A 26,334-nucleotide genomic window follows, 5' to 3' on the forward strand; every position below is an offset into this window, starting at 1 on the left:
ACTTGTTTTTACTCATCTATATTTTCTAAATAATCAAAAATTAACTCATTACTTTTGTAATAACTTAATGGCCGATTAGAAATATGAAAGAGGACTCTTTTTCTAAAAATTAAATATAATTAATGAATATAAATTGAGAATATGTAAATTTGGAAGGATTTTAAAAGACACAATAGGATTGTGATTATAACTAAGTTTTTATTGTACTAGCTATATGGTATTCTTCAGATTAAAGAATGATTTTGGTATACATGGCATCTGTAAAAGATCCAAGGTAACAAAATACTTAACAGCTTAATAATTCTACCTTTCATAATCACGAGATTAATGTTCCGTTTTCAGACACTGAGCTCACCAAAGTACTTTTTGACCAGAATTTGGCTTCCCATGTGGATTTGCTAATCAGGAAAAAAATATGCTAATAAACTAAAAAATTGTATTAAGTCTGCTTATGACTCATATTTATGTTGTATATTAATAAACTTATATTACTCAACATGATTTTTTTTTCTATAACCCATTAATCTTTGCATTTCTAATCTACAAAGTGAACATCCAGACTCTGGATTGTGAGGACAGAAGCAAGGTAAAGACAGACTTCCCCAAGCACTATCTTCTCATTCTTCCCAACCAAATGCCATTAACCCATATGATTATTAGGAAGGATTTTTAAAATTCATGGCAGTGATTTCATTATACTCAATTCCCTTTCCTTTAAGCTTATTTGCACATAATGAGTTATTTGGCTCCTTGGTCTTGCTTTTTCATTTCTTTTTTTTTTTTTTTTTAAAGAGAAAGGATGTGACCAAATAGCCTGCACAGATTCAAATTTTTCTTTAGGGCCATGGTGAGAATTACCTAAAATAAAATGACATTTCTAGCCCACAATTTGAAGAACTGTGCTTATAAATCAAACAAGATCATATACAATGATACATTAGTAGATAGCTTATGTTCAAACATCCTAGCTGCAAAAGAAGCATTTTAAAAAGTGTTAACATATACAGATACACCTATCATGAATAAGGAAATTTTTATACAACAGTGAACACTGCTTCTGTGATATAAACATGAAACAGAGTAAAATTATGCAAAGCATTGTTACCTACCAGGTATTTTGCTTACTTTCATAAATATCTACCAAATGAAAAGATCTTAGGAGATAGATGATTTGAGAAGAATGGAAGAGGCAATTTAAAAAGGAATTTGAAAAAATTATTCTGGAAGAAATTTGGTTAACTATTATCATATTTATTCCTAAAAGCCCCAAAAAAGAACTGGATTTCTATTTATACAAAGGTAAAATAAATACACAGAAAAAAAACCTTCAGCCTCATTTAGTTAACTATTGATGGTAGCAGCATGAGGTTTAAGCAGGGAAAAAAACATGTATCATTATGCTAACAGTGACATTATCTAAGCAGCAGGGTTTAAAGGCAGATTTGTTTATAACATCAATTTTCTGCTTTCTCCTCACACTGAAAATAACAAATATTGAGATATCCATTATCCAGACATATGTGGATGAAAAACAAAGGCATCTGACTTTTTTTTTCATCTTTGGTTCTTCTTTCCAAAATGATCAGTAATATATGGCTTTTTAGTCACATAAATTAAAATCCCATTCGAGTACCCTGCAGATCACTTTAACCTTTCAATGACAATCTGAAAGATACAGATTCTTATTTGTTTTAAGCAAAACAAGAAATAACCTGAAACTGGGCACTGATGCTGGGAGGTTTTTTCTTCTTGTGTAAATGAAGAAGAGACTTGGTAATGCGATCTTGTAGTGTCAGTCTTGTCAGGTGCTTTAAAGAATTTACTTCTAGCAAGTGCTGAAAGAAGAGAAAAAATAAATTGCTCACATAAATTAATCTAACAATAAGCCAAAATTCTCAGCCAGTTTTCATCATTTCCTATCTATATGACCATTTCCCATCTTAAATGACTGTAGTGAATATGAAAGACTGATATCCAACATTCATTCTATTCTCCTGTCTTCCTCTAGAAGCTAGAAAGCTAAAAAGAAAAGTACACTTCACAAACTCTCTTGCATCTAGAGTTCTGGATATGGTTTAAGTTTACTAATAAAAGGCCCACATGTGAAACTGGGAAGGTATAACTGAGGCAGAGGCTCTGGCTACTAGTTCTGCTTCTGCTAGCAAAAATGCATATACTTTATGTACCTTTTTTCTGTGGTTCCAGCATCCAGGCACTAGTTTTGTAAATGCTCAGAGGCAGAGTGCAGAACATTTGTGTTGTCATCACAACTATACTAAATGCAGCTTAGCCCTGGAGCAAATAGTTGTAGCAGTTTCTTCCAGATGGCTAGATTACACCACAGGCAGTATATACCGCAAGTAGCAGCTGCACTGACAGCTTCCTGATTTCCTAGCTTTCTAATTACACTTAGGGACATTTCTGCAAATGTTATTTTAACATGTGACTTCTAATGATTTTATAAGTGCCTCCTTAATTCCCTTTCTACTTAAAAATATCTACTGTAATTACTGTTATCTCAATCCTGACTCACAGAGACAACAATTAAATACCAGGGCGACAGTCGGTGTGCCAGGGACATACACAAAAACCAAGTAGGCTGGGCACAGTGGCACACGCCTGTAATCCCAGCACTTTGGGAGACTGAGGTGGGCGGATCACGAGGTCAGGAGTTCGACATCAGCCTGGCTAACACAGTGAAACCCCGTCTCTACTAAAAATACAAAAATTAGGCAGGCATGGTGGCACGTGCCTGTAGTCCCAGCTACTCGGGAGGCTGAGGCAGGAGAACTGCTTGAACCCGGGAGGCAGAGGCTGCAGCGAGCCAAGATCGAGCCACTGCACACCAGCCCGGGTAATAGTGAGAGACTCTGTCAAAAACAAAAAACAAAAAACAAAAAAACCAAAGCATAGTCCCTATTAACCCTCATCATGATGTACTACACTATAAATTAGGAAAATAGGAGTTAGACATGAAGCAACTAAAGTATAGACAGTACAAGTATTTGGGAGCTTTTTGAGCCAATCATATTTTTTTAAACCACACAATATTTATGGTAGTGAGTTTGTAAATGAAAAGAATATATCTATACAGATGTAAACTATGTTATTTAAAAAGTAATCAAAAATCTTAATGTATGAGAAACAAAAGATTGTGTTAAAAACATGACAAATTTTCAAGTCTAAAGGTATTTATTTTGACAATATAAACATTAATAAAACCATGCAAATTGAAAGAAGTACAACACACATGTAAACAACCTGAATTAAGTAAATGTTATTTCCTACAAATGAAAAGGCTTATCATCTGTATGTAAAAAAAAAACTTTTAAAAATTCTTAAAAAGACAGATATCACAATAAAAGAAAGGGCAAAGATTATCTGACAAGGCAATTCTCAAAGTAAAAATGGCAAGTAACAAAACCACAATCCATTCAATCTCACTTGTATTGAAGGAAAATGCCATTTCTTTTAAAAGAGGTTTTCTGCATCAGATTGGCCAATACAATAAAGACTGACAAGAGCCAGTATTCATGAGGTGGTGGGGAAACAGACATATACTATATACTCACTGTTCTTAGGAATGTAAATTATTATAACGTTCCTGACAAGAAATTTCACATCTAGATATTTATTCTAAGGAGTTATCAAACAAATCTATGTTGTTTATAAAAATATACTTCAAAAAATAATGAAAAATTATAGATATGCAATTATATAGAATTATTTATATAAAGTATGCTTCATTTACACAACTGAATACTCCACAGCTCGTAAAGTTACTGTAAATCTATATTTCCTGACATGGGAAAATATCTGTAAGCACTATTGATAAAAAAAAAAAAAAGCCATGTAAAACAACACACATGTAAAAAGGGCATGTGTGCTAATTAGAAAGTGTTTGTTTTACTTTTATTGGCACTTTTGAATTATCACAGCTTCACGGTATGTATATTCATGAAAAGTAATTTTTCATACTGGTCAAGAATCAATTAGAATAATTTATAGGTTACCCTTATGTGAAAACAAATTAGCATTGAAGCCTAAAATAATTCCCCCACTTCCACTTTTAAGATACTATGGAGAAAAAGACCTTGGAAATAAAGTTTGAGTTTAAATTGTTTTTCACTATGAAAAAAACACCAGAGGGACTATGCAAAATAAAATAACTATTAAAAAATCTTTGCTGTCATGTATATTGCAAAAGTTTGAAAAACCAAACATGACATTCATTTCTGCCTCAGAGTCATTCCAATTTTTTTCATTTGCTTGGAATACTCTATAGCCGGGCCCTCACAAGACTTGGTTTTACTTGGCACTGAATTTGTAGTTTAAATGTAACTTTCTCAGAAAACTCTTGCTTAAATACTGAAAAAATAGCCCACTTCTATGTCAATTACATGTCACTTAATTTTCAACACTGCACATAATATCATCTAAATTATTTTTTCATTTATTTGTTAATTTGTATACTGTCTTCTTTTTCTCTAAAAAATAACCTCCTGCAGTGCCACGCACTGTGGCTCAGGGCTATAATCCGAGAACGGCTGAGGCAGGCAGATCACCTGAGCTCAGGAGTTGGAGACCAGCCTGGGCAACATGGCAAGGCTTCATGTCTACTAAAAGTACAAAAATTAGCCAGGCGTGGTGGCGAGTGCCTGCGGTCCTAGCTATTCGGGAGGCTGAGGCAGAAGAATCGCTTGAACCCAGGAGGCAGAGGTTGAAGGGAGCTGAGATCGCACCACTGCACTCCAGCCAGGGTGACAGAATAAGACTCCATCTCAAAAAAAAAAAAAAAAAAAAAAAAAAAAGCTAGCAACTAATGAACTTTGAGCAATGCTTTCCCTAGCAAGTGGAGACCAGACTTCTTCCCATATACCTAACAATAACCTGGTCAATCAACAAATGTTCAGAGTCATTACTAAAGGTCAGACTCTGTTGTAAGTGCTAAGGATACATTGCATTCAAATCCAGGCTATTAGGACATTAAAAAATAATTCAATCATGCATAAGGTTTATGAAAAAAAGATAAAATAGGACCGTAAATCTAGAGGTAAAGGGATACAGAATTATTTCCTTTCTTAGGGCTTCAGTTCCTTGTCTACTTCATTCCTTTCTTAATTCCATCATTATGGTTGAGTTTATTAAGCTTAATTAACCAGTTTATTATTTTTTTCAACAATTATCTACCACTTGCTGTGCAAGTTGCTGTAGGCAAAAAGATTAATGAGATATTGCTTGAATATGGTCTGTTTTGAGTCTCCCAAAATTCATATATTGAAACCTAATCCTGGTGTGATAGTATTAAGAGGCGAAGGGGAGGGGCCCTTGGGAAGTAGCTGGGTAGTGGTATTAGTACCTTGATAAAAGAGGCCCAGAAGAGCTGCCATGTTAAAACACATAGAAGGTATCATTCCATGAGGAATGAACCATCACTAGACATCAACTCTGAAAACTTGATTTTGAAATTCCCTGCCTCTTACACTGTAATATATTTCTTTTGTTTATAAATTACCCAATCTAAAACATTTTATCATAGCAGCCCAAACAAACTAAGGCATTTCTCATGTTATTAAAAAGGACTAAAATGGCTAATAAAATTAACTTCAAGGCTGGGCACAGTGGCTCACACCTGTAATCCCAGCACTTTGGAAGGCCGAGGCGAGCAGATCACTTGAGGCCAGGAGTTGGAGACCAGTGAGGTCAATATGGCAAAACCCTGTCTCTAGTGGAAAAAAAAAAATAGCCGGGCATGGTGACGCATGCCCGTAATCTCAGCTACTTGGGTGGCTGGGGCACAAGAACTGATTGAACCCAAGAGGCGGAGGTTGCGGTCAGCAAAAATCGTGCCACTGCACTCCAGCCTAGGTGACAGAGTGAGACTTTGTCTCAAAAAAATAATAACTTCAAGATTTGAGCCCAAGTGACTATAAAAACGTACTAGGGGAGCAACACAGTAAAATCAGTTTGAGCATGAATTTTGAGACAAGGAAGATATCAAAGTACAAATATATAACTGGACAATGAAGCTGTCACTAAAACAATGTAACTAAAAAAAATAGGTCATGTTAGAAAAGTAGATCTAATACAGGTGACAGTTTCAAGTTAGGAGGGAATAAATTCTAACAAGAAAAATGGGAAAGTATTACCAAAACAGAGCTATCATCTTGTGGAAGGACGAACTTGAGTTCATGAAAGCTGCCTCTGCATTTCAAGTGGATGCTTGTCTGAAGCAAACTAGGCTAACTTGTTATCCAAAAGGGAAGAGCTGTGTGTCATCTCAGAGTCATAGTTGTACAAACTAAGTGCTGACTGTGGCTCCTGTCAAGAAGTTTGATGGAAAGGCTCCCTGTAATAACAAGGATCTCAGATCATTTTGACTTATCCTGACCTAGATGTCATCCCTTCCACCCACTCCTTCTCCCGCACTCCATCCCTTCCACCCACTCCTTCTCCCGCACTCCATCCCTACCTAACTCATCCCTACTTCTTAAATAGAGAATTTAGTCTGAGACGAAATTAGTGAGTTGAGGATATTTGGCCTCCTACTATATACTCAAAAAATTCCTCAGGATAGGGATATATCTTATCTAGCATAGACTGTGTAAACAGGAGATATTTTTAATAAAAAGTTGAAATGAATTAAAAGTAGTAAGAAGTTTAAAAGATATATATTCAATAAGTAAAAAGGTCAAAAAGTTAGTATGAGTCTAAATTCCTTTCCCTCAATGATCTTTTTTCCAATAGCTTTACTGAAACAAAATAAGCTGCACGTATTTAATGTATACACTATAAGTTATGACATATTTATATAGCTATGAAGCCATCACCACAATCATGATAATGAACATATCTATAGCCCCTAATGCTTTCTTTGTTCCTTCTCCCACTTTGCAAGTCCTCTCTTTTCCCTAAACACTGCATGCTGCTTCCCGGCAATCTTTTTCTACTTTTTTTTTTATTTTTTGAGAATGGAGTCTCACTCTGTCGTCCAAGCTGGAGTGCAGTGGCGTGATCCTGGCTCACCGCAACCTCCGCCTCCCAGGTTCAAGCAATTCTCCTGCCTCAGCCTCCTGAGTAGTTGAGACTACAGGCACGTGCCACCACGCCCAGCTAATTTTTTGTATTTTTAGTAGACACAGGGTTTCACCATGTTGCCCAGGCTGGTCTCGAACTCCTGAGCTCAGGCAATCTGCCCACCTTGGCCTCCCACAGTGCTGGGATTACAGGCGTGAGCCACCGCACCCGGCCTCTGGCAATCTTTAATCTACTTTAGGTCACTGTATATTTTTGGTTTTTCATCTTTTTTAAAATGATGAATAATAATTGTATATATTTATGGGGCACAATGTGATATTATGACACATGTATACATTGAGTAGTGATTAAATCAGGCTAAATAAAATATCTCACATACTTATTTCTTTGCGGTGAGATCACTTGAAATTTACTTGTACAGCAACTTTGAAATATATAATACATTATTATGAACCATATTCAACTTGCTACACAAAAGATCACTAGAACCTGTCTAACTGAAACATTATCCTTTGACCAGTGTTGTCCCTTTCCCTTCCCACCCTTATACCCCAAACCTTTGGGAATCAAAACTCTATTATATACTGCTATGAGTTTGGCTTTTTGTTGTTGTTATGGTTAAAAGAAACCTTTTATTTAAAAACAGTATGACATTTTAATTTTAATTAGCATTCATTAAGTAGCCAGTTTTTAATTCCTGGGGAGCAAATATGTACAAATATCAAGCACTATATAATTGATAATTACTAATGTACTTAACATTAGGTAATTTAGTGTCTTCCTCCTTTCCAATTTCTATGCCTTTTATTTCTTTCTCTTGCTTACTTGCTCTGGCTAGGACTTCCAGTACTATGTTGAATAGAGAAAGTGGTGAAAGCGGGCATCCTTGTCTTATTCTAGATCACAGAAGAAAAGCTTTCCATTTTTCCTTGTTTAGTATGCTGTCTGTGAGTCTGTCATGTGGTCTTTATTATGTTGAGGTACATCTGTTCTGTCTATATCATGAGAGTTTTTATCATGAATGAGTGTTGAATTTTGTCAGATGCTTTATCTGTGTCTACTGAAATAACTGTATAATTTTTTCCCTTAATTCTGTTAATGTATCACATTTACCAATTTGCATATGTTAAACCATTCTTGCAACCCTGGGATGAATCCCACTTAGTCATGATGTTATCTTTTTAATGTGCTATTGAATTTAGTTTCCTAGTAGTTTGTTGAGGATTTATGCATCCATGTTCAATCAGAGACACCGTCCTACAATTTTCGTTTTTGTTGTGTTCTTGTCTGGTTTTCTTATCAAGGCCTTGAAAATCAGTTTGGAAGAATTCTCTCCTCTCCATTTTCCTGAAATAGTTTTAAAAGGACTGAGACTCATTCTTCTTCAAATGTTTGGTAGAATTGAGCAGTGAAGCTGTCATGTAATGGACTTTTCTTCGATGGGAGACTTTTTATTATTGATTTGAACTCAGAGTTGTTACTGGTTTCTTCAGATTTTCTATTCATGATTCAATTTTGGTAGGTTGTATGTGACTAGGAATTTACCCATTTCTTCTAGGTTTTCCAAATAGTTGCCTTATAGTTGTTAGTAATAGGCTCTTATGATCCCTTATATTTCTGTAATATCAGTCATAATGTCACCTTTTCACATCTCTGAATTTATTTGAATCTTTTCCTTTTAAAATTTTGTCTAGCTAGAAATTTGTCGATTTTTATCTTTTCAAAACACTAACTCTTAATTTCATTAACGTTTTGTATTTTTAAGCCTCTATTTCACTTATTTCTGCTATGATCTTTATCATTTCTCTTCTTCTATTAACTTAAGGTTTATTTTGTTCTCATTTTTCCTAGTTCCTTGAGGAATAATGTTATTGGTGGTTTACTGGAGATCTTTCTCACTTACTAACGTAGACAATTATTGCTATAAACTTCCCCATTAGAACTGCTTTTGCTGTAGACCACAGGTTTTAGTACATTGCATTTGCATTCTCATTGCTTCAAATTTTTTTTAATTTCCCTTTTAGTATCTCCTTTGACTCATTTGTAGTTCAGAAGCATGTTGTTTAAAAACTATTTGCATATAGTTTCTAAAGAACCTATTATTGATTTCTAGTTTAATCCCTTGTCACAAAAGATACTCCCCAACTTGAAATTTTGTTTATTATTATTATTATTATTATTACTATTTTTGAGATGGAGTCTCGCTCTGTCAACCAGGTTGGAGCCCAGTGGCGTGATCTCGGCTCACTGCAAGCTCCACCTCCCAGGTTCAAGCCATTCTCCTGCCTCAGCCTCCTGAGTAGCTGGGAATACAGGCGCCTGCCACCATGCCTGGCTAATTTTTTTGTATTTTTAATAGAGACAGGGTTTTACCGTGTTAGCCAGGAGGGTCTCAATCTCCTGATCTCGTGATCTGCCCACCTTGGCCTCCCAAAGTGCTGGGATTACAGGTGTGAGCCAACGCCCCCGGCTCCCAATTTGAAATTTTTTTAACTTATTGAGACTTGTTTTGTGGCCCAACACATGACATATCTTAAAGAAAGGTCCATGTGCTAACGAAAAAAATGTGGGCCAGGCGTGGTGGCTCACGCCTGTAATCCCAGCACTTTGAGAGGCCAAGATGGGTGGATCACCTGAGGTCAGGAATTCGTGACCAGCCTGACCAACATGGTGAAACCCCATCTCTACTAACTACAAAAAAGTAGCCGGGTGTGGTGACACATGCCTGTAACCCCAGCTATTTGGGAGGTTGAGGCAGGAGAATCGCTTGAACTCGGGAGGTGGAGATTGCAGCAAGCCGAGATCGTGTCACTGCACTCCAGTCTAGGTGAAGAATGAAACTTAGTCTCAAAAAAAAAAAGAAAAAAAGAAAAAGAAAAAAATGTGTATTCGACAACTGCTGGGCAGAATGTTTTGTAAATGTCTGTTAGGTTCACATATCTTGAGTGCAGTTTAACTCTATCGTTCCTCGCTGATTTTCTGTCTGGTTGTCCTATCCATTGCTGAAAGTGGAGTGTTGATGTCCCCTATAATTACAGTATTGCTATCTCTCTCTCCCTTTAGGGCTAATAATATTTCCTTCACATATATACACGTATATATACATATACGTATATATACACATATATACACGTATATATACATATACGTATATATACACATATATACACGTATATATACATATACGTATATATACACATACGTATATATACACATATATACACGTATATATACATATACGTATATATACACATATATACACGTATATATACATATACATATATACATATACGTGTACACGTATATGTATATACGTATATACGTATATGTACATATATACTTACATGTATATATACGTATATACGTGTATATGGATATATACGTATATACGTGTATGTGGATATATACGTATATACGTGTACATGGATATATACGTATATACGTATCTATGTATATGTATATACATGTATATACGTATCTATATATAACCTTTCTTCCTCTCTTACTATTTATCTGTCTGTTTTGGTGGTTTTCTGGAGAGTTAAGCTTTAATTCTTTTCTCTTTCTTATTTATGTATCTGCTGTCGTTTTGTTCTTTCAGGTTACTATGGGGCTTACATTTTAAAATCTTGTATTTATAATGGACTATTTTAAACAGATAACAACTTTGCATACAAATACGCTAGACTTTTATCCCCATCCCCCCACAATTTATAACTTGCTGCCTTAATTTACATCTTTTTAAAATCATGTGTTACTTAACATTTAATTGTAGCTATAGACATCACTTACCATTTTGAGTTATAACCATCATACTAGAGATTTAAAAGACTATATGCCACCATTATATTAATAATATATTCTGAGTTTGAAAGTGAAATTACCTCTAACGGTTCTAAATTGGATTCTGAATTGACTTCTACCAGTGAGTTTTATTCTTTTGCATATTTTTATCACGGTAGTTATCTTACCATATTTCTTGTGTCCCCGTATTGACCTGCGCCATTAGGTGAAACAGCTGCCTCTTCCAATTTTATGGGGTTACTTTCTTAAGAAGACATTTTCTGTAGATGGATCCTAAGGTGGTAAATGGGTAGGGTGCTTTAGCTTTGGTTCTAGGTAGGTGCAGCAGTGTAGTCTCTGTGTAATTTCTTTACCTGTAGTCAACATCCGATGTTACTGCCTCAGTGACTTAGGCTACGGGTGTTTACAAAGTTGGTGTGCTTTTCCAGTACTATGTTGGTGCCACCAAGCAAGCCAGTCCTCTGGTCCTGGGGGACATGCGCAAGGCATGAGTGACAGTTCCAAGCCATGCACCGTGGTATATGCCTATAATCCCAGCAACTTGGGAGGCTGAGGCTGGAGGATCACTTGAACTGAGGAGTTCAAGTCCAGACAGGGCAACATAATGAGACCCTGCATGTTTTTGTTTGTTTTAAAGTGCAGTGGGCCAGACACAGTGGTTCACACCTGTAACCCCAGCACTTTGGGAGGCCGAGGCAGAAAGACTGCTTGAGGTCAGAAGTTCAAGACAAGTTCAGGCAATAGAGTGAGATCCCGTCTACCAAAAATAGAAAAATTAGCCGGGCATGGTGGTACATGCCTATATTTCCAGCTACTTGGGAGGCTAAGACAGGAGAACTGATTGAGCTTGGGAGGTAGAGGCTGCAGTGAGCCACGATCGTACCACTGTACTCCAGCCTGGGTGACAGTGTGGCTGTGGGTAAAGCCGCCACACAAGCTATCTTGATGCCAAGGGTGTACGTCCAAAGCATGGTTGTTCCAGCAAATGAAAAGGCAGTGTCACCAGGAGCAGAGCTACCAGACAGCCTGGCCCTCAGACCCTGCAGGGTACACATGCAAAGCATAGTGGTTCTGTAGGTTTCAGAGGTGGCATCATTGGATACACACCAGTCCACTGGCTCTGGAAGGCACACACAAAATGCACCAGTTCAGCCAGTTGTAGGGACAGCGTCATCAGGGGTGGGGATGCTGGGTGGGCTGGTCCTCAGGACCTGGGTAAGAGTACAAATCCACTCTTCATGGGGGTGGCATTGGCAAGAGTGGGGCCACCAAGTGGGCCCATCCTCAGGCCCTCGGGGAGGGCACAAATCCAATGATCACAGGAGCTGCACTGCCAGGGGTGGGGCTGCCAGGTAGGCTGATCCTCAGGCCCTAAGACATTTCTTTGGCAAAATGTCTTTTGGCTATTTTTAAATTAAATTATTTGCTTTTTTGCTATTAAGTTGTTTGGACTGCTTATATATTCTAGACATTAACCCACTGCCATATGCATAGTCTGCAAATATTTTCTCCCATTTACAGTTTGTCTCATCATTCTGTTGATTAGTTCCTTTGCTGTGCAGAAGCTTTTGAGTTTGATGCAATCCCATTTGTCTATTACTGCTTTCGTTATCTGTGTTTTGGGGGTCATAGTCAAGAAATCAACAGCCAGACCAATGTCATAGAGTTTTCCCCGTATGTTTTATTCTACAATTGTCCCTCAATATCCATGGGGATTGGTTCCAGAACCACGCTGAGATAACAAAATATGTACATACTCAAATCCCATGGCCAGCCCTGCAGAACCCACAGGTACAAAAAGTTGGTCCTCCATAAGGGTGGATTTTACATCTCACAAATACCATATTTTGATCCACATTTGGTCGCAGATGTAGATCCCCCTGATATGGATGACTGTATTTTTTTTTTTTAAACCCATGTATAAGCGGACCTGCACAGCTCAAACCTGCGTTCAAGTTTAAGTTTCAGGTCTTATATTTAAGTCTTTAACCTACTTGGTTGGATTTTTTATGTGGGGTGAGATATGGTCCCAATTTCATTCTTCTACATGTGGATATCCAGTTTTCCCAACATCATTTATTGAAGAGACTATATTTTACTCATGTGTGTACTTGGCACCTTTGTTTAAAGTCAACTAACCATAAATGTACGGGTTTACTTCTGAGCTTTTAATACTTTTCCATTGGTTAATGTATATTTTCTTCTGCCAGCTCCATGCTGTTTTGATTACAATACCTTTCTAATATATTTTTAAATCAGGTAGTGTGGGCCTCCAGCTTTGTTCTTTTTGTTCAAGATTGCTTTGGCTATTTGGGGTTTTTTGTGTATTCATATGAATTTCAGGATTTTTTTTATTTCTGTGAAAAATGAAAATGGAATGTTATAGGGATTGCACTGAATCAGTGAATCACTCTGGGCAATATGGAGATTTTAACAATATTAATTTTTCCAACCCACTAACACAGGATATCATTTTTCATTTATGTTGTCTTCAATTTCTTTCATCAATGTTTTATGATTTTTTTGTATACAGATTTTTAACCTCTTTGGTTGAATTTACTATAAAATAGTTTATATTTTTTGATGCTATTGTAAATGGGATGGTTTCCTTAATTTCTTTTTCAGATAGTTCATTTTTAGTTTATAAAATGCTACTGATTTTTAAGCTGGGTGCAGTGGCTCATGACTGTAATTCTAGTACTTTAGGAGGCCAAAGCAGGAAAATCATTTGAGGATAAGACTTTAAGACCAGCCTGGGCAACACAGAGAAAGAAGATTCCATCTCTACCAGAAAAAAAAAAAAAAAATTAATAGCCAGATGTGGTAGCATGCACCTGCAGTCCTAGCTACTGAGGAGGCTGAGGTGGAAGGATTGCTTGAACCCATGAGTTCAAGGTACAGTGAGCTACAATCATGCCACTGCACTTCAGCCTGAGTGGCAGAGTGATACACTGTCTCTATTAAAAAAAAAAAAAAGCAAGAAACACTGCTGATTTTTGTATGTTGACTTTGTATCCTGAAACATTACTGAAGTACATTACGGAATTTATATATCAGTTCTAACAGCTTTTTAGTGGGGTCTTGAGGATTTTCTATATAACGTTATGTTGTTGACAACCACAATATCACTTCTTCCTTTTGAATCTGGATGCCTTTTATTTCTTTTTATTACCTAATTTCTGTGGCTAACAATTCCAGTAATACACTGAATTGAAGTGTAACAGAAGTGGTGACACTGGGCATCCTTTTCTTGTTCCTGATCCTAAGAGTAAAGCTTTCAACTTTTCACCAATGAGTATAATGTCAGCTGTGGGCTTGTCACATATTGCCTAATTATATTGAGGAACAGTCCTTCTATACCTAATTCGTTGAGCTTTTATCATGAAAGGTTGAATTTTGTCAAATTCTTTTTCTGCATGTGTTGAAATGACAGTATGGTTTTTGCTATTCACTGTGTTAATATGATAAATCACATTTATTGATTTGCATATATTGAACCATTCTTGTATGGCAAGAATAAACCCCAACTGATCATGGTAAATGATCCTTTCAATGTCGTATTGAATATGGTGTAGTAGCATTTTGATGAAGATATCTGCACTATTTACAATAGCAAAGACTACTGTGAATAGTGCTGCAATGAATGTACAGGTGCATGTGTTTTTGGTAGAACAATTTATTTTCCTTTGAGCATGCACCCAGTCATGGGACTGCTGGGTTGAATGGGAGTTCAACTCTTAGTTCTTTGTGAAATCTCCAAACTTCTCCATAGTAGCTGAACTAATTTTCTTGTAGTACTTTCGTATGGCTTTGCTATCAGGGTAATGCTGGCCTTATAAAATGAGTTTGAGGTATTCTCTCCAGTTCAATTTTTTGAAAGAGTTTGAATAGGACTGGTATTCATTTTTCTTTAAATGTTTGGTAGTGTTGCATCATGAAACTATCTGGTCCTGGGCTAATCTTTTATGAAAGAATTTCTATTGCTGGCCAGGCATGGTGGCTCAATGCCTGTAATGTCCTGAAGAATGTCCTATGTATGCTTCAGATGAATGTGTATTCTGCTGCTGTTGACTGAAATGTTCTGTATATGTCTATTAAATGCATTTGGTCCACTGTTTTCTTCAAATCCATTGTTTCCTTATTGATTTTTGGTGTGGATGGTCTGTTCATTGTTGAAAGTGGGGTACTGAAATCCCCTAGGATTACTGTATTGTAGTTTATCTCTCTCTTCAGATGTCTCAATATTTGCTTTATGCTTTTAGATGCTACAATGTTGGGTGCATATATATTTAAAATTGTTACATCCTTTTGATGACCATACCCCTTTTTATTATTATATATTGACCTTCTTTATCTCATCTACAGTTTTTGACTTTATTTTGTCTGTTATAAGGATAACTACTGTTGCTCTCTTTAGGTTTTCATTTGCATGGGATACTTTTTTCCATCCCTTAATGTTCATTCTCTGTACATCGTTAAAGCTAAAGTGAGTCTCTTGCAGGTAGCATATAGATGAGTCTCTCTTTTTTTAATGCATTCAGGCACTCTGTGGCTTTTAATTGGAGAATTTAATCCATTTACATTCAAACCAGTTATTGATAGGTAAAGATTTACTAGTGCCACTTTGTTCATTATTTTATCATTTTGTAGAGCCTTTCTTCCAATAATTCTGTCTTCCCTTTGTGGTTTGATGGTTTTCTATAGCAGTATGACTTCCATTCTTTTATCTTTTGTGTATCCACTAAAGGTGGTCACCTTGAGGCTTACATAAAAAGCCAGTCATATACTTACAACTGGCTATTTTATGCTTACAAAAACTAAACTTTCATTGCATGCATAAACCCTACACTTTTACTCACCCTTCATGTTTTATCTTTTTGATGTTACATTTTATATCTTTTTATAATTTGTGTCCCTTCACAAACTATTGTAGCTGCCATTGTTTCAACAGTTTTGTATTTCAACCTTTATACTAGAGATATCATTGATTTACACACTGGCATCACATAATTAAAATGTTTGAATTAGACAGTGTACTTACTTTTATCAGTGAGTTTTCTGCTTTCATGTTCTCATGGTACTAATTATCATTGTCCTTTAGCTTGAAGAACTTTCTTTAGAGAACTCTCAAGAAAGAAGTTCAAGAAAGTAGAACTCTACTTGTAAGTCAGGTCTAGCAGTGCTGAATTCCCTTAGCCATCATTTGTCTGAGAAAGTTGTTATCTCCTTTTCATTTTTGAAAGACAAAATTGCTGGGCATAGTACTATGGTTGGCAGGTCTTTTTTCTCAGAGGATTTTGAATCCCACTAACTGGCATGCAAGGTTTCTCATGAAAAATCTGATGATAGTCTTGTGGGGGACCCTTGTATTTAACATGTTGCTTTTTCATTGTTGCTTTTTTAAAAATACTCTGTCTTTAACTTTTGACAAATTGATTATAACATGCCTTAATAAGGATCTCTTTGGATGGATAGTATTCGGTGTCCTTTGAATTTTCTAGATCTGGAGTTCTATTTCCCCAGGCTTGAGTAGTTTTCTGCCTTTACATCTTTGAAAGTGTTTTCTCTCACTTTTTCTTTCTTCTCCTTCAGGTATTTTTTGAATCTTGTTTCTCTATTTGGAACATACTTCCCCATTTCTTCATTTGCCTTTACCCTCTGTGTTGTTTTCTGCACATTAGATAACCTAATAGCTTCTCCCAATCCTGTTTAGTGTAGAAGAACCTAACCAGTCAGTCTGGCCAGAAATTCTAGGGTACCTCTCAAACCTTTGTGTTTGTCCAAACTGCTGCCTTTGTTTTTTGTTGTCTCCAGGAAATTAGGATGTGCCAAGTTCCGTTAGTACCTCAAAACATTTGAGAGAGAAGTCATTCCCCCTAGACACAGCTAAAAAGGTTGAAGTGTTAAGTGTGTTCCAGTTCCTTCTATCCTCGTGGTGAAGCTGACAGTAGGATTCTCTCTGCACTACGCTGAAGAGAGGAATTCTAGCAAACGCCTATATTTTAGATCAGACTGCATTATCTCATCTTGGGGGAAGAAAGTGGGCCCACTGAATGCCCATTTATTTGTTTTCAGTGGTCTAGAGACTCAGAAATTCAGTGTCCCATCAATTCCCAGAACTATAAGGTTAAGGAGGCCATCCCTTGGGAGGGAGCAGTGGCAGCTGTGATCAATCCATTAATAAACTCCTTCCAAGGATAATCTACAGAGATAATCTGCTCTAGCTTTATTGCTGGAGCAAGCCAGATGAAAAAACTCAGGAAACGCTGGAACTCACAGTCAGTATCCCAGGGTTCTGCTGTTTCTTTGCCCATTGGCTACTAGATGCAGCCTAGAGAGGAGCCCAATCCTCAAACAACGGCTAGAGAAGTATACAGACAAACCCCTTCCAGAAATTAACTGGGGAGTGTGCTTTTTAACTGCATATCTGCATTGATCCAGGGGGCTGTAGTCCCTGGAAATGTCTGTGTGTTTAAAACCACCTCTTTGTTCTCTGTCACTGCAATTCATATTTTCTAAGATTTATATACAGTATCTACTATTGCATGTAATTATTTTGAGATTCATTCACGCTGTTACACGCATCAATAGTTTATTAATTTTTATTGGTGAGTTAAGTATTCAATTATATGGATATACCACAGTGTGTTTATCCATATTTCTGTTGATGAAAGTCTGAGTTGCTTCGAGTTTTTTGCTATTACAAATAAAGCTGCTATACACATTAATAAAACAAACAAAGCAAAATGAAACAACAACCCCTGCAAAAAAATAAAAAAATAAAAAAAAACCAGAGCTATATTAACAGAGGGGCAAGTACTGCTCACCAAATCCTGCCCACTATTTATATATGGTTTACATGGGTTAAAATAATAATATTTTATGGCATATGAAAAATTATATAAAATTCAATTTTCAGTGTCCATTAACAAAGTTTTATTGGAATGCAAATTATAGCTGCATTTCTGCTACAACAGCAGAGCCAACTAGTTATATCAGAAACCATAAGCCTGAAAAGACAATGTCCCTTTATAGAAAAACCTGGCAAACATTTATTATAGATAATTGGATTAGGTGAGCACTAATCAGAAATTATTTTAAAATCAGGTACCATTCAGAATTTGACCTTAACTTGGCTCAAGGAGAAATGAAGAGACCTTACATAAAGAGGCAATAACTAAACAACATTTATATTCAGGAGCTATTAAAACGCTAGAAAATGGTATATATCACAAATAAATATTTACCTGAACCATTAGGCTTAGCCATTTCATAACAGTGTTATTTCTAAAATGGATTCAACTAAGTGCACGATCACTATCTTGGATACAAATAAGGTTATTTCTTGTTTTTTGATGTATGAAGATTGTATGAGTAATAAAAAATAATTGTGTAGCAGAATACCAATACAAAAAAAGTTTTCATAGTACTCACCTTTGGAAGGGCAGGCTTGGATTTGAAATTTTTGTTTCTCCTATAGAGATAAATCATTCATTAAAAAAAGCTACTGTATAAAAACAAAAACAAAAGCTACTGTAGAGAAGAAAGATTTCAAGGTCTCTCCTAAAACAACAGATTATATACCCATTACCAAGACTGTAGGTTCTTTATATGAAAACACTATCTGATTCAGCCAAGCAGGCACCTTGGGAAGGAAGAATAAACAAGGAAGATACCTGCCTTGTTATATAAGTATAAATAGATTTACACCTGATGATTAGTAACACTGTGTTGTACATTCTAAGCTACAGGTTCATTTTCTTCAGTTGTTAGTAGTTTCTTGTACCTACAGAAGACTTATTTCTATCATATCAAAACGAAATGAGATGTCTAAGTTTCATAAATTTAAAAAAAACGTACTTATCACCAAAACGTAATCTTCCATTTTTGGTAATTAAAAATTCTATTCCACTCATTTTTTTCCTTATTCAAACCTCAATACCATACTTAAATCAAGTCTTTTTAATTTATTTTTAGCCTTTTTTATGGCCACAGAAAAGAAGGAATAAAGTCCAACGCTTATGAATATGGGCTGGGAAGTTAGAAAGACCTGGACAACAATCTATGGTCTACCATCTATTAAGGTATGATTTTAACCTCTTTAACTTTTCATTATGTAATAATGTAAAACAGGGAGGACAATACTACCTATAACTTAAAAGTTGTTGTGAGGATTAAATGAGTTAATGTATATCTCTGGGCTAGAGCAAGACCTACATAAATAGAACCTACTAATATTATTAAGCAGTGATTCAGACAAGGATTATGGAATCCAATTCAGTCACACCTCTAGCTAGCGGTCAAACGATATGCTTGGGAAATATCTAAAACATGTTAATGCTAATAACTAATAACTTTTTTCCTTTTTTTTTTTTTTTCTCAGAGACAGGATGTTAATCGGTTGCCCAGGCTGAAGTGCAATGGCAAGATCATGACTCATTGCAGCCTCAACTTCCTTGGCTCAACTGATCCTCCTACCTCAGTCTCCTGAGTAGCTGGAACTACATGCATGGAACCACACCTGGCTAATTTTTTTTCTTTTCTTTTCTTTTTTTTGGAGAGATGGGGTCTCTATGAAGCATGGTAGAGAATGGTTATAGCTATGTCTTCAAACCAACTCTATAATCAGTTAATGAGAAATGGAAAGCTTGGATAAGTGTTATATATCACTCAACCATTCACCATTTATAGATTTTCTTGCCTAATTTGTTAAGATTGCTAGAATTAATGGATAATTATAGTAAAAATTGGGAATCCTAAAAGGAGCTAACAGTTTTTTCTTTCTCTGAAGGTAGGGCCTGTCTAAACAATAAGACCTTTATTATCATCTCCATAACAAATATACTCAGTCATGATTCTCCTGGTAATATGGGGGAGAAAAATCAACAAAAACACAAGCTTTATAACACATGAGATTCATGGCTGTAAACGCTACCTAAATAACTTTGAGTCTTGTTTCAGTCAAAATTCTTCCCATGAAAATAACATTTCACCATCTTCCTTCTTCATTTTTTTCTGCCAGAAATTTTAAACCAGACCAAAAAAAACAAACAAACAAAAAACAATTTACATTACTGATTAGTACTGACGTGAGAATTCCATGGGCTCTCTCCAGGAGTTTGCTGCTAGTTGAATTAGCAAATATTCCATCTTTATCAAGCAAGGAGGTGCCACTTGATAGTCTGCTCTGGCGAATCCCAGTTCTGCCATTCCAGGCAATATCAAATGTATCACTGTAAAAAATATAATTTGCTTTAGTTAATGAAGACGTCTCTAATTAACACTTTACTGCTTAAATAAGTAAAATGAAACTTTAAATACTAAAGTTAAAATTTAGAAAAAAATGCTAAACCAACCAAAAAATGATTTCATCCAAATGACTGCCAATCAGTTGGGACTAACCGTTGTCTCATTCAGAACAAATGCCTATGAATTCCGTCATATTCACATACAAACGTGCATGTAGATGAGCATATCATGTAGCTGATATCTTTAAATATATTATCATTCAACAACTAGTAACTAATATAATGGATTATAGTATCTTCCCTCTTTGTTAGTTTAGAATTTTCAAATGCTACTATAGGAATTTGTCATCCTAATACACTATCCCATCCTATGGAATATCTAATTTCCTCCTGAAAGGTCTTATTCACACACACACACACACACTCACTACTCACACACCCATTAAACTTACTAAGTCCTATGAGACTCTAAACATTGCAGATATAGCAATGAACAAAACATAACACTATCACAGTGATTGTAACATAATAATTAATGGAGGACTCACCAGGTAAAGTAGTAGTATCCAACAACAAATGAATGGATAAAGAAAATGTGGTATATACATACAATGGAATGCTATTCAGTCATTAAAAAAAGAATAAAATCCTATCATTTGGACAACATGGACAAACATAGAGTACATTATGTTAACTGAAATAAGCCAGACACAGAAAGACAAATACTGCATGACCCCACTCGTATGTGGAATCTAAATAAGCTGCTCTCACAGAAGTACTCAATAGAGCAGTGATTACCAGAGACTGGAAAAGGTAATGAGGTGGAGGGGTGCAGTAAGCAGAGAGGTTGGTCAATGGGTACGAAGTTACAGTAAGACAACAGGAATAAATTGTGATCCTCTATTGCACAATGAAGTGATTATAGTTAACAATAAGGTATTGTATACCTGAAAACAGCTAGAAGACAGAATTTTGAAAGAGAAATGTTCCCACCACAAAAAATGACACATATTTGAGATGATGAATATGGTAATTATTTTAATTTGATCATTACACAATGTATACAGGTATCAAAACATCACACTGTACCCGATAATATGTATAATTATTATGAGTGAACTAAAAATTTTTTAAAAGAAGTATCAGGAGATAGCTACTTACAACAATTTCACATTTGTCCATATTTATAAATCTCAGCTTCCATTTGCTTAGAGCATTTATTCAAGATATATAAATGGCATGTAATCAATAAACCATTTAGAAACGCTTGTATTTTCATTATTTTGTGCTAAACCATTAAAAAAAGTCAGTGAATCATCATCCCTAAGATCATGTGTCTTCCCAAATGGGAGAATCATACTGCACTTAAGATGGTTTGTGTGTGCACTTATATTTTTCTCATTTACAAAAATGAGTGGTACTCTGGCTTTAGAAAAAAAAAAAAAGAAAACAAAAGGAGAGAGAGAGGAGAGAGTGAGAGGAAGGAAGGAAGCAAGTGAGGGAAGAAGGAAAGCAGGAAGGAAGGAAAAACGAAGGGAGGGAGGGAGAGGGAGGAAAAAATGCAATAGGAAAATACATTCCTGGTGAAGATACTGTGAAAAGTGTTGAAATGACAACATATTCTGCAGTAGGGACTGTGAGGAAAAAATTCTTTTAAAAAAAGAAAACAGAGGATTCAAAGCATTACATAAATTGAGTTGATAAAGCAGTGGCAGGGTTTGAGAGGATTGACTCCAATTCTGGAGTTCTACTGTGGATAAAAGGCTATCAAACAGCATTGGATGCTACAGGGAAATCTTTCCTGTAAGGAAGAGGCAACTGATGTGCAAATTTCATTGTCTTGTTTTAAGAAATTGCCATAGCCACTCCAATTTTCAGCATCCACCACCTTAAACAGTCAGCAGCCATCAACATCAAGGAAAGACCCTCTACCAGCAAAAAGATTATGACTCACTGAAGGCTCAGATGATTGTTATTTTTTTTAGCAACAAAGTATTTTTTAATTAAGGTGTGTATTTTTTAAACATAATACTATTGCACAATTGACAGACTACAGTATAGTGTAAACATAACTTTTATATGCACTGGGAAACCAAAAAATTTGTGTGATTTGTTTTACTGAGAATTCGTTTTATTGTGGTGGTCTGGAACTGAACCAGAAACCCATATAGATCACTTCAGGTATCCAAAATGGAAAGTACAAAGAAAGAAACACAAACTAGAAATTAGGAAACTTAAAACCACTAAACTGCTTTGTGAAATGAGGCATATTGCGGTTTCTTTTTTATATAATCAAGAAAATTGGGTTCCCATCTGATGACCAGGGTGAGAATACTGCCAACAGATGAAACTGAAGGTACACAGGTCAAGGTTAACTATCTAACTTGTGTTCGGGTAAAATTTAACATGCAAATATGGTGGTAGATAGCATAGTTAGCCAAATACTACTGTTAAGAAAACAAAGGACATACAATACAAAGATAGCAAATAGCTTAATTTGTGGCATTCAAAGTGAATATATTTGTGGCTAGATACTTGGGCTGCGACAGATCTTGCATATGAAGTTAGTGAACCTAGACTTTTAAATAAGCAATAAAGAGTCATGAAAAAGTTACTGAGCAGACAAGTGACAATTATGTATTAGAAAGACACAGTGACTCAATTGGAAAAAATGATCAATGAAGTTATACCTTCATTTTAATGACAGACCATCCTTATTACCACAGTATTAGGAAGCTCAATTTTTTGATGATGTTTAAAACATACAGAATACATTCTAGAAACAATGTTCTCCTCATACAAATTACAATCTTTATTAAATAGTATATATAAAAAACAAAGAGACTTTATGAACTCATAAAATTATTTATATTTGTTACTGTCAAATTGTTCTCAGGAATTCATCATTGAAAATAGTAAAAGGTAAGCTTTGGTAATCGCACTCACCCAAAAAAGGAATTGGATGGTTTGATGTAAATCAAACTATTCAATTATTACTTCCCAATAAGATTTCTCCACAGAAAGCAGCGGAATAACCCTTAAATTTTGTAAAAGACATAAAATGCAAGAAGGGTCTCAGCAATTAAAATATATGAGCTCATTTTAAGTTATTCTGAAGAAACTTTTTCAAAATTGTAAAGCCATTTTACCAGAAGCAACTGTAGACAAATCTTGTTAACTTTAACCTATTAATGTGTTATTACATCACTTATAAAGGATTCAAGAAATAAAAAAACAAGCCTGAATTACTTCAAACTTTTAAAGTCACAAAAATATCAATAAGAATGCTAGTTATTTCTTCTATACGTCCTTGAAAACATAAACCAAACACACTTACTGTTGGTTTTTTTCATTTAGAGCATTCATGCCCTGGAGATCAGAAAGAGGTGTTCTGGGATTTTTCCGGGTTATACCTAGCAAAATTTAAAAAACAGAAAATTTCAAATCAGTGCAAAGAAAAATGAAACGTGAAATAATTTTTCTAAAGACAAACGAAAATTTAATCACGAGTATTTGCTAAATATTTCAGAAATATCTAAATAATTACATGACCCAAGTCTCATAACTGTCATAGATCTTAGTTAACAATGAACCCAATTAGAAAATTTAATAATGAAATATGTTCTTCTTTCATTGAATCATTAACTTCAGAAAATACAAGGGTGACTGGACTGAAGGCCTAGAAGTGTACAAGTTCATTTTTATTTTTAGCTTCAGGGGGTACACATGAAGGTTTGTTACAAAGGTAAACTCATGTAATGGGGGTTTGTTGTGCAGATTATTTCACCCAGGTATTAAGCCCAGTACTCAGTAGTTATTTTTTCTGCTCCTCTCCCTCCTCCCAACCTCCATCTTCAACTAGACCTCACTGTCTGTTGTTTCCTTCGTGTTCATAAGTTTCTATCATTTAGCTCCCACTTATAAGTGAGAATATGCAGTATTTGGTTGTCTGTTCCTGCATTTAGTTTGCTAAGGACAATAGCCTCCAGCTCCATCCATGTTCCCACAAAAGACATGATCTTGTTCTTTTTATGACTGCACAAATTCATTTCTTATTTTGATGCATCATTTTTTAGCCATACATTTCTGACATGTTCAGATAAATACAATGAGTATCAATGTATTGAGAATTAATGTTATAAATACAATGAATATAAAAGACAAATTGCTTCCTTAAGAATTACTAATATTTAAAAAATGTAATGTTCTTCAAATCATATGATAAACATGAAAGTTCTGTAAGCATAAGGCTATCAATTTTTATAACACACAAACATGTAATATATGTAAGATACACTGGAAAAAGGAAGTAAAAGTATCTCTATTCAAGATGACAATCTTGTAGGCAGAAAATCCTATGGAATAATTTTTTAAAAACTGATTTGACTAATAAACGAGTTCTGCAAAACTACAGGAAACAAATAAATATACAGTGGTGGGCCAGGTGTAGTCACAGATGCCTGTAATCCCAGCACTTTGGGAGGCCAAGGCAGGCAGATCACTTGAGCTTTGTAGTTCAAGACAAGCTGGGCAACTTAGACTTCATCTATACTAAAAATAAAAAATACATGTAAGTGCTTATAAGAGTGCTTGGCACATAGTCAACACTATATCCACATGAAGTGATTGTTATCTTTCTGTATGAATGAGGGAAACTGAAAACCCACAGAAGACTCTTTGTGCTGTTTAAATCATGCAAATGGGCCAGGCACAGTGGCCCATGCTGGTAATCCCAACAGTTTGGGGGGCCAAGACAGGCAGATTACTTGAGCCCGAGAGTTCAGGACAAGCCTGGGCAACATGCTGAAACCCCACCTCTATAAAAAATACAAAAATTAGCTGAGTGTAGTGGCTCACACCTATAGTCCCAGCTTGAGAGTCTGATGTGGGAGAACTGCTTGGGCCCCAGAGGTCGAGGCTGCAGTGAGCTGAGGTCGTGCCACTGCATTCTAGCCTGGGTGACAGAGTGAGACCCTGTCTTGGAGCGGGGACGGGGTTGGGGGAGGAGGGGCGGAAATAGCAATAAATATTCTGAAATGAAATTTTTAAAAGTATAAAATGTCTACATTGAAAACTATAAAACATCATTAAAAGAAAATAAAGACTCAACTAAATGGAATGCTATCTATGTGCCTGAATTGGAAAATATAATATTGTTAAGATGTCAATGTTCCCCAAACTGACCTACAGATCAATGCATTTTCTATTAAAATTCCAGATAATTATTTTTGTAGAAATGAATGAGCCAATCCTAAAATTAACATGGAAATACAAGGGATCCACAAGAGCTGAAAACAATCTTGCAAACAATCTTCAAGGAGGATGGCTTGAGTCCAAGAGTTCAAGGCTACAGTGAGTTATGATTACGCCATCTCACCCCAGCCTGGATGACAGAGGAAGACTCCATCTCAAAGAAGAAGGAAGAAGAAAGAAGAGACAGAAGAAAGGAGGAGGGGGAGGAGGAGTAAATTTCTAGACAATAGATTAGGCAATGGTTACCATTTTTACATCAATTATTAAGTATTTTAAACATAAAAGTGGCCTAAAGAATAATATATTGAACACTTATGATGGATCACTCAGATTAAAAAATGAAGCCCTGTGTAGCTCACTCCCTGATCCCATTTAAAAATCATCAGATCTGCTCAGGTGCAGTGGCTCCCACCTGTAATCCCAGCACTTTGGGAGGCCAAGGTGGGCACATCACCTGAGGTCAGGAGTTCGAGGCCAGCCTGGCTAACACGGTAAAACCCCATCTCTACAAAAATACAAAAATTAGCCCGGCATGGTGGCACGCACTTGTAATCCCAACTACTCAGGAGGCTGAGGGAGGAGAATCGCTCAAACCCAGAAGGCAGAGGTTGCAGTGAGCCAAGATCGCGCCATTGCACTCCAGCCTGGATGACAGGGCGAGACTCCATCTCAAAAACAACAACAACAACAACAACAACAACAAACCCATCAGATCCCAAGATTGCCCATTTGTTTGAATTAGCAAAAAAAGAATTTTAAAATAGCTATCTTGAGATGGTATCAAATATTCTAACAACAATTGTAACTGGAGTTTCAGAAGGAAAAAAGAAATTGTAGCAGAAAAAATTTTTGAAAAATATTGGCCAAAAATTTTCTAAATTTGATGAAAAACAATGAAAGTCCAAAAGGTACAGCAAATCCCAAAGAAAATTAATATAAATCATATTCAGGGACATGAGAATCAAATTGCTGAATGCCAAATATGAAGAGA

At 35.8% G+C, this 26,334-nt stretch overlaps 1 protein-coding gene across 30 annotated transcripts in view; it reads right to left on the reverse strand.

Moving 5' to 3' along the window:
* MYO9A (myosin IXA) overlaps positions 1-26,334 on the reverse strand; it is a 297,950-nt gene that overhangs the window by 92,276 nt on the left and 179,340 nt on the right. For 27 of the 30 annotated variants that reach the window (XM_054667756.2, XM_054667748.2, XM_054667767.2 and 24 more), the window contains 4 exons: positions 23,428-23,503; positions 19,932-20,075; positions 18,277-18,316; positions 1,713-1,835 (listed from right to left, as the gene is read on the reverse strand). In XM_054667756.2, coding sequence (XP_054523731.1) covers positions 1,713-1,835; positions 18,277-18,316; positions 19,932-20,075; positions 23,428-23,503 — 383 coding nt within the window. The remainder of the gene's footprint in view (positions 1-1,712; positions 1,836-18,276; positions 18,317-19,931; positions 20,076-23,427; positions 23,504-26,334) is intronic. The other 3 variants (XM_063795230.1, XM_063795229.1, XM_054667758.2) reach the window with 1 other exon arrangement.

This window comes from Pan troglodytes, chromosome 16, assembly GCF_028858775.2.
Source record: "Pan troglodytes isolate AG18354 chromosome 16, NHGRI_mPanTro3-v2.0_pri, whole genome shotgun sequence".
Classification (NCBI taxonomy): Eukaryota; Metazoa; Chordata; class Mammalia; order Primates; family Hominidae; genus Pan; species Pan troglodytes.